Source organism: Peromyscus californicus, unplaced genomic scaffold (genome assembly GCF_007827085.1).
Source record: "Peromyscus californicus insignis strain IS unplaced genomic scaffold, ASM782708v3 Scaffold_15__1_contigs__length_86483966, whole genome shotgun sequence".
NCBI lineage: Eukaryota > Metazoa > Chordata > Mammalia > Rodentia > Cricetidae > Peromyscus > Peromyscus californicus.
This window is the reverse complement of record NW_026294447.1, coordinates 82,358,796-82,371,576: the sequence shown is the minus strand read 5'-3', so window position 1 is coordinate 82,371,576 and position 12,781 is coordinate 82,358,796. Positions and strand designations below refer to the sequence as shown.

At 41.7% G+C, this 12,781-nt stretch overlaps 1 protein-coding gene across 1 annotated transcript in view; it reads left to right on the top strand.

The window, feature by feature from the left end:
* Mnat1 (MNAT1 component of CDK activating kinase) overlaps positions 1-12,781 on the top strand; it is a 167,282-nt gene that overhangs the window by 61,727 nt on the left and 92,774 nt on the right. The window contains exons 3-4 of the mRNA XM_052739600.1: positions 1,225-1,298; positions 10,531-10,634. Coding sequence (XP_052595560.1) covers positions 1,225-1,298; positions 10,531-10,634 — 178 coding nt within the window. The remainder of the gene's footprint in view (positions 1-1,224; positions 1,299-10,530; positions 10,635-12,781) is intronic.

Sequence of the window (12,781 nt, the reverse complement as noted above, 5' to 3'; positions counted from 1 at the left end):
AGATTCCTTTTTTCTTTTTTTTCCATGTTATTAGTTTATTTACAATCTTATTTATAAGGAATTCAACAGTTTAATCCACAAGAGTTAGAGATCACACCTCTTAAACATTCTTTATATCTGTTAAAAGAGTGAATTAAACATCCTTGTTTTTTAAGTAATTGGTGTCTTACTATAAAGAAAGGTAGCAAATCCAGATCCAAAGTACAGGGTCTCATAACTGGTAGGCACTGCTTGTTTTCCACTGAAAGTGGCAAGTTCCTCCCCAGGCCTTCCCTGCCTCATGGTGCCTGCAGCAGACCTCGGAGCTGGTGGATGCTCTCTGGCTTAGCATGCTGCTGCTGGAAGTTCTGCATGGACACAGAGAAGGCAGGCGGAAGAGAGGGCTGCAACACTCCTGTTTCCTTTGCTCATGACCTTGCTGTCCTCAGCATAATACAGGCTCCTAACCACTGAGCCACCTCTCCAGCCCCTTTTAGTCATTGTTTGAGTGGCATACATATGGCTTAGTGACATCTTCCTAGATACTAAATCAATAATACTTCATCAGTGGCCAGCTGATCTTGACTTGTACTACTTCAAGAAGTCATCTTTTCCTTCTGATCGTTTACCTTTAACCTTTTCAGTTTTGTTATTATTCACTGATGCATTACAATATTTATGTATTTTGTGACCTGTGTTTTTGGTCACTATTGTCATGAAAAACTTTTTTCATTTGAGCTTCAGTTTTCTGTAATTAATAACTATAATAAATAATATAATTTTTAATGATATGTCTTAAGTTCATTTCATATCCCTGAGGCACCTTATTAAATCTCTTTCCTTAAGTCCTTTAAGAATTGTCATGTGATAGCATTCTCTTCTGATTCTACATCTTCTGTTAATCATAAGAATCTTCAGAATGGTGTTTTTGGGTTGCATGCATAGCTCCATGGTAGAACACATGCTTATTGTGAACAGAAGTCAGCCTTCCAAAACCCACAAAAAAAAACTAAAAAAAACAAAAACAGAAAAACAAAACAAAAGAAAAATCAACCCAACAAAACCTCCCTCAAACCCAGCTTGCATTCTTGGTCTAGTTATAAACTTAGCATCAAGAAAGCAATGTTTTACACAGTAAACAATCTCTTTCTGTATATCATGCATCAATTAAGTAGGGGTGAGCAAGCTGGTTATATAAAATGGTCTACAATAATATATATAACTTGGATTTTTTTTTCTCTGTAGATACAATAAAAGAGAAGAAGATTTTCCTAGTCTACGAGAGTATAATGATTTCCTGGAAGAAGTGGAGGAAATTGGTACGTTTTAATTGGATGTGCTGGCCTTGATATCTTGTGCTGTTATCTTTTAGATGCCTAGACAATATCTCAACACAAAAGGCTCGTGATGGTTTTTTTTGTGGTAGCAATGTTTACAGGTTACTTTCTTTCGCAATTGAATTACATTTGTCAAATTTAAATCATACAAAGTAAAGGGTATTCTTAAGTAATTTTGTCTTAGAGAAATTATTATAGAGGTAATACTTCATAGCTGGGAGGAAGGGTGTGTCTGTATGTACTAACTCTACCAATTCAGTTTAAGCAAAAGGAAATACTGTGACTTACTTTGTAGGATTTCTGTTAACATTGTCTGTGATAACAAAAGACAAAAATGTTTATTACTGTTTATGCTTCTGTGGAACAGCATGTTGGGAAAACTTAGAAGCATGTGACTGTGGAGTAGCATTTTACTAGTCAGTGTTTTCCAGGCAGATGTAGAATGATCTTAGTTTTCAATGTGATTAGTCGTAAGTGTCTTCCTCACAAAAATGTGTTGTCTCTGCTTGCTCCCTTTACTTTCAGTGCTGGCTAGGGATTGAGCCTTGTTTCTCTTTTGCTAAAGAGAATTTCAAAACTGTTAAATGGTATGGAAGTTGTGATACATTGATTAAAAAGTTACGCTTTTTAAAGTTGTGATAATTGGAGCTACTGAGATGACTCAGCTTCCCACCACACCTGAAGATCTGAGTTCCATTCCGGGACCCACACAGTGGAAGAGAGCCCCAGGTCCCCACGTTGTCTGACCACCACACATGCGCACTAAATAAATCATTGTAAAGCACATACTAAATTAGTAAATATGAAACAAAAAGGCACTGTATTTATTACAAAGTACAGGTTTGGAAATGATATAAGAGTGTAGCCTATGAAAATTAGACTGAAACTGTGAGGTTCAAACAGTCATCTTTTTAGTCTCCCAGTTTATAACTTTATTATTAAAACATGATTAAAAAGAATCATTAGAAGGTCTTTATATGTGGCAAATTAAAAAAATTCAAATTCTTTAGGTATTAGTATTATAATTTTTAAAAATTTCCTTCTGAGAAAGTCTAGATATCTCCTTCTTATTAGGACTTTTCTAAAGTGTCCAAGTTATTTGTTATGCCCAGTAGAAGCATGTGCAGAACATAATTTAGGATTTTCCTGAAATATTTTAGTGCCTTAGAACTGTTGCTTTCTCATTCTAAATGTCATCATATGTGCTTTATATGTATTAGCAAGCATGAGTCCCTGTGGTTTTACTGAGAAGCTGGTAGAACTGTGGATGCTGATGCAAAGGGCCTGTAGACACAGACTGAAGATGCTCAGGTAGAGAACAAGCAGGAGGATTGCTGTCACAAAGTAATGGCTTGTGTACGCACTAAAATCAGTGGGATTAGTCAAAACTCTGTGATACAAAGCAGGTAAAAGCACAGGGCAGGTTGAATACACCGTCACAGCTCTAACCAAGTGTTCTAGGTAGCTAAAGGAAATTGAAGGACAAGGAACCCGGGATGAAACAGCAGGGGCACCTGGACTTTTCATGAAGTGCTGGTTGGGCCTGCGTATGTACTTTTTTCCTGAGATGAACTAATTTGAAGGAATGAGCAGCCTGGGGCCCACAGGTTCGTGTTTAGAAGTAGGCACTAGCAACAGGACAGGGTAAGCTTGGATAGTGAGACTATACAGCATGTAATACTTTCTTCCTTTTTTTTGAGTTGGAGTCTCACTATATGGCCTTGGGTGTTCTGATAATTGTTGTGTAGGTCAGGTTGGTTTTGAGTTTGTGAAGTCTTTCTGCCTCTGCTTCCCAGAGTCCGAGATTACAGGCCCGCAGCATCACAGCTGGCCTGTAATATTTTCTCTTTCTCTATGTGCATGTGGGTATAGATACCCATGCATGTGCCCATGGAGGACAGAGTCAGTGTTGGGTGTCTTTTTCTGTTCTTCTCCACTTTCTTTCTTGAGACAGGGTCCCTTTCTGAATGTGGAGCTCACCTATTGGCTAGACCGTCTGGTGAGCAGGCCCCTGGGATTTTCCTGTCTCTGAATGCCAGTGCTGGAGTTACAAGATAAGCTGCTGTGCCTTGGTTTTTATGTGGGTGCTGGGGTCTGAACTCAGGTTCTTCTGTGGGTGCTGGGATCCGAACTCAGGTTCTTGTGCCTGTTTAGCAGGCACTTTACCCACAGAGCCACCATCTTCCCCTTTAGTACCTCACCAGATGCGAACCTACAGATCAGTCAGTGCCTTTGAACATGATCATGCCATTATGTATATTTCCTGAAGGTGTGTCTGGAGAGTATATAGAGACTCTGACCCAATGTCTAGTTAACTGTCCCACTGGACAGCTGACATTTCCCGGTCCTTCCATAGACTGCTGACTCATGCCAAAGCATAATGGTGCATAGCAAGTGCTTTCCTTTAAAAGCTGTCCTCAGGTTCGTCTCTGTTCTGCTCTCCAGTTCAGTTATGCACCAGGAATTATTTGCACCAGTGATCAAGCTTTGCTAGACCAATTGGGCTTATTATTTTATGCAGTTTAGTCCAATAATGTATAAGGCTGGGAAAATTGTGTAACTCTGTGCTTTTGCTTCCCTTAAAAAAAGTGGAGCCAGCACTGTAGATGGTAGTTACAATTTATATAAGAAAGAAGCTGAGCTCCTCTTGAAGACTAGACATTGGCTGTGCGCTATTCAGTTGGAGATTGACTGCTTGTGTTAGTTTCTTTTCTGTTGCTGAGATGAAACACCATGACCAAGGGAACTTATGAAAGATAGAGTCTAATTGGGCTCACAGTTCCGGAGGGTCAGAGTCCATGATGGTGGAGCAGAGCATGGAGGGAGGAGATGCAGCCGAGACTTGGATCTTCACCTACGAACAGGAGACGGAGAATACCCTAGAAATGATTTGAATCCCTTGAAACCTCAAAGCCTACCTCCAGTGACACACCTCCTCCAACAAGATCATCCTTCCTAATCCTTCCCAAACAGTTCCATCAACTGGGGACCAAGTATTCAAACATCTGAGCCTATGAGGGCCATTCTTATTTAAGCTACCACATTGCTGTATTAGTCAGTGTTCTTCAGAAGAACAGAATCAATAGAATGAAAATTATATTAATTTATTTTACATTTGATGTAATTAGCTTTTATTGAAATAGTAACAATAGCTACCTCACATCTGAGAGACTGCCAAACCTGTAGTTGCTTGGTCCTTGAGACTGGACGGTTTTCCAGTCAGAGTAGTCCCCAATGGCTGTCGCACACTGGAGACGTTGACAACTCAGTAGTTGCTCAGTTCGTGAGGCTCGGTGCCTCAGCAGCCCCAGTATGGTGCTGAAGACCTAGAGGGTTGTTGGGGAGCTACTGTTCTGCAGTCACTGATAGAAGCCTGGATGTGTTGGTTCTAATACCGACAAAGGAATTGCCAGCAGCAGCAGCAGTGGCAACAGGGTAAATTCACTTGGCAGCAAGCGAAAAGCTTGTAATCTTCCTTCTGCTATGTCCCTTTTTTATCTTGGCTGCCACCAGAAGGTGCCACCCACATTTGCTGTGGTCTTCCCGCTTCTGTTAAGGTAATCAGTATAACTTCTCAGGTAAGGCTCATTGCTCAGATGTTTCTAATTTGTGACAAGCTGACATTAAAGCCAACTGTCACAGCTGCATAGTTATCATGTGTGTTTTTTAAGTTAAAATAGTCTGAGGGAGGAGGTGAGGAAGGCAGAAGGGCAGAGAGGGGAAGAGAGGAGGGAGGAGAGGAGGAGATTTATCAAACTCAGAAGCTCCCCTGGGCAGAGGAGCCAACAGAGTAAAGAAGACAGTCCGCAGAAGGAGAGAAACCTTTTCAAACCGGACAGCCACTGTTACCTCCTGCATTAGTTCCTCTTCCGTTGCTGTGATAAAGAACCACGGCCTAGGCAATGTTTGGAAGAGTTATTTTGGCTTACTGTCCCAGAGGGAAGCATGGCAGCAAGCAGCAGACATGGTACCTTGAGTGGAAGCTGAGGACTCAGATCTTGAACCTCATGCCTGGAGCAGAGAGCGCACACACTGGGAATGGCAAGAGTCTCTAAAGTCTCAAAGCCCACCTCCAGTGATGCACTTCCTCCAATAAGACGCTGCCTTCTAACCTTCCTGAACAGCACCACCAACTGGGACCAGGCTTTCAAATGTCTGAGTCTGTGGGGAACATCTCATTTAAATCACCGCATCTCTGAAATGTACAAGAACTGTTGGCAGCTCAGTGGCAAGAATAACCTTACGAACAAGTCGACATTTCTCAAAAGGAAACATACAAATAGCTAACAGGTATATGCAACATTGCTCACATCACTAATGATCAGGGAAATGCAAATTAAAATCATAATTAGATATCACCTGTTAAATGGTCCCACTGCAAAAAAAGAGCATGTGATGTGACAGGTTTTTTAATTAGGTTGCTGTAATAATTCCACAAGTGTATGTACATAAACCAAACATCACATTGTACTCTATACATGTATACAGTTATTGTTTGTTAAAAAGGTTGGAGAGATGGTCATTGGTTAAGAGCACTGGCTGCTCTTCAGAGGACTCAGGTTTGATTCCCAGCACCCAGGTGGCGTCACACAGCTGTCTCTTACTCTGGTCCCAGGAGATCTGAAGCCCTCTTCTTGCCTCAGAGAGCACTAGACATGCACAAGTTGTCCAGACATGCATGTCAGCAAAACACCCATACTTACAAATACATAAATAAAATTTTTTTCAAAAGGTAAATATGAACTAAGAAGCTGTAAACTTGGCTTTCAGTAAAATTTAGTCTGTGACCCACAATGAACCAGTGAGGTTTTAAGGGACACCTCCCTCCAAGACAGGGTTCTCTGTGTATCCCTGCTGTCCTGGAACTTGCTCTGTATACCAGGCTAGCCTTGAACTCACAGAGATCCACCTGCTTCTGCCTCCTGAGTGCTGGGATTAAAGGCGTGCACCACCACCTCCCAGCAAGGGACCATTTCAGTAGTGTGGATGAGAAATAGGAAATCATAGAATGGACAGTAGTGATGGGCATAGTAAAGAAGACATTGTAGAGAGAATATTCACTGATTCGACATCCTAAGTGGGTTAGAAAGAATCGACAGATGACTTGAAATATGACCCTGAACACTTCAGTCAGGGGTGTTAATCAAGACAACGCAAGTGGGAGCGCTGGGGAAGTCGGCAGAGCGCTGACCGTGCAAGCGTGAGGACCTGAGTTCGACCCCCGGACCCAGGTGAACAGGTCAGCTGCACTGGCCTGTGCTTGTCATCCCAGTGCTAAGGAGGCAGAGACCGCACGCAGATCCATGCGGATTGAGGCCAGCCAGCCAGCCTACTTGACACTTCTTGGCCAGTGAGTACCCTGCCTCAGGAAACAAGGTGGATGGCTGTCATGAAAAGTGACACCTAATCCCAGCACTCGGGAGGCAGAGGGAGGTAGATCTCTGTGAGTTTGAGGCCAGCCTGGTCTGCAAAGCGAGTTCCAGGACAGCCAGAGCTACACAGAGAAACCCTGTCTCGAAAAACAAAACAAAACAAAAACAAAAACAAAAAACAAAACCAAAAACCAAAAACCAAAGCAAAATGAGAAGTGACACGTAAGGCTGACCTCTGTCCTCCACTGCACGCATATGTGTGCCTGCACCCTCTGCACGACCCCTCCCCCACAAAAGGTAATGAAGGTTGTAGAATCATGGTTTTTATTGTTTTGTCTTGTTAGATGGGCAGTCTGCAGAAATGAGGGATAGGATAAAGATAGTTTGGGGCCCTTAAAACGGTTGGGTGTGGTTCTACCACTTTTCATGTGGCATTGTTCTGATTGTTGCTGTAGAAATAGAACTTCTTTCAAAATCCCGTTTCTGTAGCTGCCTCCTTTGTGCTTTGTCTTTCAAAGATACTTACATGTTGTTGCCATCTGTATTGACTTTCTCTGTTAGTCAAAAGAACAAAATGCCAGTTTAATAAACATCTACTGATTACCAGAGTGAGCTGCACACACTATAATTTTCAAAATTCTAAAAGAGACAGGCATTAATAGCCCTCTTGTATATGGAGAACAAGCACCAAGAGCTCAAGTTGTGAATTGTGACTCAACAGTGTTCTGAACATACGTGACAGGCCTAATGAGTGGTTAGTAGTCTCTGTCTGGGTATGGGATGCTGAGAAATAGTCAGAGACGTGAGAGGAGCATGTGGGTTTTGGCTTAGTGTGGTGATGTATGCATGCAATTCTAGTACCCAAAAGACTGAGGCAAGTGGTCGTGAGTTATAGGCCAGCCTGGGTTGCAAAGGAAACCCTGTCTCATAAAAGAAATAAATAAGCAAATAAAAAAGACCTCACACCAGCTAACCAGCCCACCACCAGTGAGGAAGTTGTCTAGAGCTGTTTTTTGACAGGTGTTAAGGGGTTTGATTTTAGTTTTGTAGTAGAAGTGTAGCATTAAGGATGCTTAAACATACAGTGAGACTTAGAGATAGGAGGTTAGTTCAGGTCTGAGGAGTCACAGAATGAAGATGAAGACATTTTGTTATTTAAATATTATGAATTCCTTGACTAGCACATGTATAAAAATTAAAATGTGCAATCTTGAATAATGAATGATATCAAGAACTTACAATAGAAGGTACATATGAAGATGAACTTTCTTGTGGTATTAACAACAGGCCCTTCTCTGTGGGGATGACAATGGGCACATAGAACCTTTTGTTCCTCCTGCCCCAGGGATCTCCTCAAACGTTTGTTCTTAGCTTCATAATAACCAGATTATTCTTTGGGTGCAGAGAATACTTATTTTAAAAGGGTGAGAAAGCCTGAAGGGCTTTAAGTGTAAATTCTGAATGTCAAAAGACTTTTAAAATTGTACTTAAATAACATTAAATCTTCCAGAAAATACAGTAGGTTTTTTGTTTGCTTTTAATTCTTGATTAGAGTCAGGTCAACATCTGAGCCACACCAGCCAACAGATAAAGGGTCTGATGGTTGTTACAGGAAGTCAACTCCTGCCCCTTCTCTGAGGCTGCCGTCCCGTCCCGATTCACTATAGCTCAATAAGCTTGCTTCATCTGAGACATTTTTATGTTAGTAATACAATTTCATGATTCTTATTTTTTGAGAGAAAGCGATTGTATTATCTGCGATCACGATTCACCTCTATTATATTGCCAGTACCTCAATTTTCCAAGTTAAAAATGAAATAAACATTGTCTGTTTTGCTTTTATTGGGATTTATCATGGCATTTGTAATTATAAAAGAAACAAATTGCATCTAACCATATGAATTGAACTCAGAATTGACATTTACTTACTTTTTGGATTATATTTAACAGCAAGTTTAAACCAGTAATAAACAGGAACATTCTAGTAGGTCTAACAAGACATGTACATTGAAAACATTTATATAGGGTAGAGAGAAAGTCGGAGAGACTAGTAAGAAGTCATGTACTTTTGGCATTCACAGAAGGGGAACTATATCTGCAAAGTGATTCTGTGTGTGTGTGTGTGTGTGTGTGTGTGTGTGTGTGTGTGTGTGTGTGTAGGGAGGGGCGGTAAATACCAAATCTTTTATTGGTAGAACTCTGTTTCTAACTCAGAGCATGTATTTCCATTGGCTCCTGGCTACCTTCAATTTTCAGTTTTTTTTACACTCTTTTTTTTTTTTATTGATTCTTTGTGGATTTTACATTATGTGTCTCTGTCCCTTCATATCCTACCTCTGCCCTTGCAACCTCCCCCACAAAATAAAATAAAATTTAAAAGAAAATTAAAAAACCAAAACCAAAACTAACACAACAACATCAACATTCTTAGTATGGAAGCTGTGGTGTGACACAGTGAGTCACACAGTATACCCTTTAGTCCACACATCTTTACTTGTAAGTGTTCACTGCAATGAGTCATTGGTCTGGTTCGAGGCCTCTGGCTTCTGCTACACCACTGATAATGGCTTTCTCTCCCTGGGGCTCCTCTTGGATATCCTGTTGTCCTGTGTCATGTGGAGATCCTGCAGCTTTGGATCTGCAGGTCCAGCCTTCACCTGCTCCAACAGTTCATAGATGCCGTGGTTGTTGGGGTGGGCCAAGTCATAGCCCTGGTTCTGAGCCTGGGTGGTGGTTGGGTTGGCCAGCCTGCCAGCTTCCCTCATCGACAACACTAGGCAAGCTCTCCAGCATTGCCACAGCTAGCTCACCAACTGCAGCAGGCAACAAGGAGCGAGGCCCGTTCTCCTGCTCTCATGCCCTCTGGGCAACCCACCCACAACCACCCCACCAGGGCCAGCTCTACTCTTTTGCTGAGGCAGATACAGGGCCGTTCTCCCGCCTGTTGCAAGACCAGCTCTCCCATCCTTGTTCCCCCAGTTCCCTCCTTCTCCTGCCTGCTGAAGGTGGCAAGGGTTGGGGGATGGGGGAAAGGCATCCTTCCCTCACTCCTGCCACCACATGGCAGATGAGAGTGGGTGGGGTCAGCTCCCCTGCCCTCTCCCAGGACTGGCTCACTCACAGAGGTGAGTGATGGGGGAGGGTAGTCCCTCCATATGACAGATGAGGAGTGGGGTCAGATTTTTTTATGCACGTTTGAAGGGCCAGATCACCTGCGCCCCGCCAGCAAAGTGATTTGTAAAGGCACCTGTTGCAAACCTGATGCCCTGATTTCCACCCCTGGAACCCATGTGATGGAAGGAGAAAACTGATGCCCACAGTTGTCCTCTGACCTCCACATTGCACTCTGTGGAACACACACTCTCTTTCTCTTATTTAATAAATGTAGAAAACACAACCCTATAGCTGTAACGTGTGAATTAGGCTAAGTGAGGTAATTAGGTCAAGTGCCTGTGTTACATATTCCATAGATGTTTGCAATATAGAGAAGGTAGATTTTGATTTATTTTTATTAACTTTTAAGTGTGTGTGTGTGTGTGTGTGTGTGTGTGTGTGTGTGTGAGAGAGAGAGAGAGAGAGAGAGAGAGAGAGAGAGAGAGAGAGAGACTCCATGTAAGTGCCAGTGTCCGTAGAGGGCAGAGGTGTCAAAAACTCCTAGAGCTAGAGTTCAAGGTTGTCGTGAGTGACCCAATAAGATTGATGGATGATTAAAAGACATAGGAGAACTATAAAGACTGATAATCCAATGAGGAAGAAGTCAAAATGCTGAATATTTGGCTTTTATAATCACCTTAAGATTTATATTAAAACTATTTCATGCCATTGTTTCCTGTCTTTCACAGTCTTCAACTTGACCAACAATGTGGATTTGGAGAACACCAAAAAGAAAATGGAAATATATCAAAAGGAAAACAAAGATGTCATTCAGAAAAATAAGTTAAAGCTGGTTAGTTGCTAAGTATTCTCTTCTTTTGTATGAGTGACAAAATTTTTCACATCATACTCAACAAGATTTTATTAGTTCTTGGAGTGTTTCATACAATGTAGTCTAATCATATTCACCTCACTCTTTCTGATTCTTCCTCAGTTTACCCCTCCCTTCCCTACCCACCCATTTTTGTGTCCTTTTAAAAAAAGTATTTCACAAGAAATTGTGCTGCTCAAATATCCTTGGATGTGTGGTCTTCCACTGGAGAGCTACCAGCAGCTACTCTCTTAGAGAAAATTGTTTCTCCCTCTCACATCAGCTCTTGGTTGCCAATGGCTCCATGGCCAGGGGTGGGATTGTGGGCTCAGCTTCCTCTCCACACTGGGATTTGGTCTGGCTTGGGCTTGGACAGGTTTTGCACATGCTGTCAATATTCCTCTGAGGTCCTGTGTGCAGCTGCTCTGCTGTGTTCAGAAGACACTTTTTTCTTGCAGTCCTCTACTTCCTCAGGCTCTTACACTCTGCCTGCCACCTCTTCAGCCTTGGGAGTGGGTGTACAGTGTATATGTTCATTTAGGGCAGAGCTTTCTGCAGTTTCTTAGTGTTTACACCTTAGCCAGTTGTGGATCACTGTTAATCACCGTCTACTGTGCATAGAAGTTTCACAAATTAGGGTTGATAGATATGTGGATCTATGGGTATAACGCTAAGTCATTAGGAGATGGTTTAACCCTGTATCCATTTGGTGGCATAATGGTAGTGAATTCTCACTATTACCTGTCTATAAGCCATAAGTTCTTAGCCCAACAATGGTGCCAAGCATGGATTCTATCTTGTGGAGCAGGACTTACAGCCAATGAGAAAGTGGTTGGTTACTCTCAAGATGTTTGTGCCACTGTGGTACCAGTGGCTGTGTTTTTCCAGAACAGTGGTATCTCACAGGGTTCATAGCTGAGTACGACTGATGAGTAATTTTCTCTCTAGTAGTTTGCGTAACACCTTCCAGAACTATGGAAGCTGGATAGTAGGATAAAGCTTTTAGTTCCGTTCGGGGCTGATGTGACCAGGTTCTAGGACTCAGGTATGTTTCTTTGCACTGTCGAATTCTGGAAGATAACCAATAGTATTGGTAGTAGCCTGCAATGTTTGGGGTTCTGTGGGACCTCACTGGCCAGTAATTCCAAAAGAAGTAACTCATACCTGGTATGGGCTGTTTAATTGTTAACTTCTCATATTTTTTAGGGATATTGTTACCCTGTAATAGTGTAACTTAATTTTAACTCGTTATGTGTATATATATTTTATGTTTTACAGTGCTTTTATAGTAGTAGGTTTCCATATATCCTTTTTGAAAGGTCTTTAGTGTTACTTCTCTCTCTCCATGATACTTCCTCCACCCTTCCGTCAGCTCCCAGTTTAACTATTCCTAGTCCATTATTCCCTTTTAGCTCTTCATGCCAGTGCAATCTCACTGCTCTGCCTTGAAAGCCCCTCCCCATGGCCATTAGTAATGTACTGTCCTCTATGGGCATTATAGATGAAGTATATATCTGAAGAGTCAAAGCTAACATCCACAGATAAGAGAAAACGTAACAACTTTCTAGGTTTGGAGTACCTCACTCAAAATTATTGTTTCCAGCTCCAGCCATTTACCTACAAATTTCATCCGCTATGGGTCCCTCAATGTGGAGCTGGCTGTCCTGGAACTCTATATTGCTCAGACTGGTCTCAAACTCTCACAGATTCACCTGCCTCTGCCTCCTAAGTGCTGGGATTAAAGGCACATGCCATTAAGCCTTGGATTAATTTTTTTCTTAGAGCTGAATAATATTCTATTGTGGAAATATTACCATATTTTCATTATCTGATCATCAGTTGATGGGCATCTAGTGATGTCCATCAAAAACAAAATGGCTATTTCTTTTTCCTGGATATTGTGAAGAGAGCAGAAATCATCATGGATAAGTAGGTATCTTTCAAATATGATGTGGAATTCTTGAAGTATAGACCCCAGAGGGGTATAGCTGGATCATATGGTACAGCCTCTTATGGAAATCAGTGTGGAGGTTTTATATAATAGTTTAAGACGCTACCCTCCTTTTAAAAGCAGTTATATTCACAAGGAATTTAAACAGAAATTTAAATTCCTAGAAATACATCTCTAC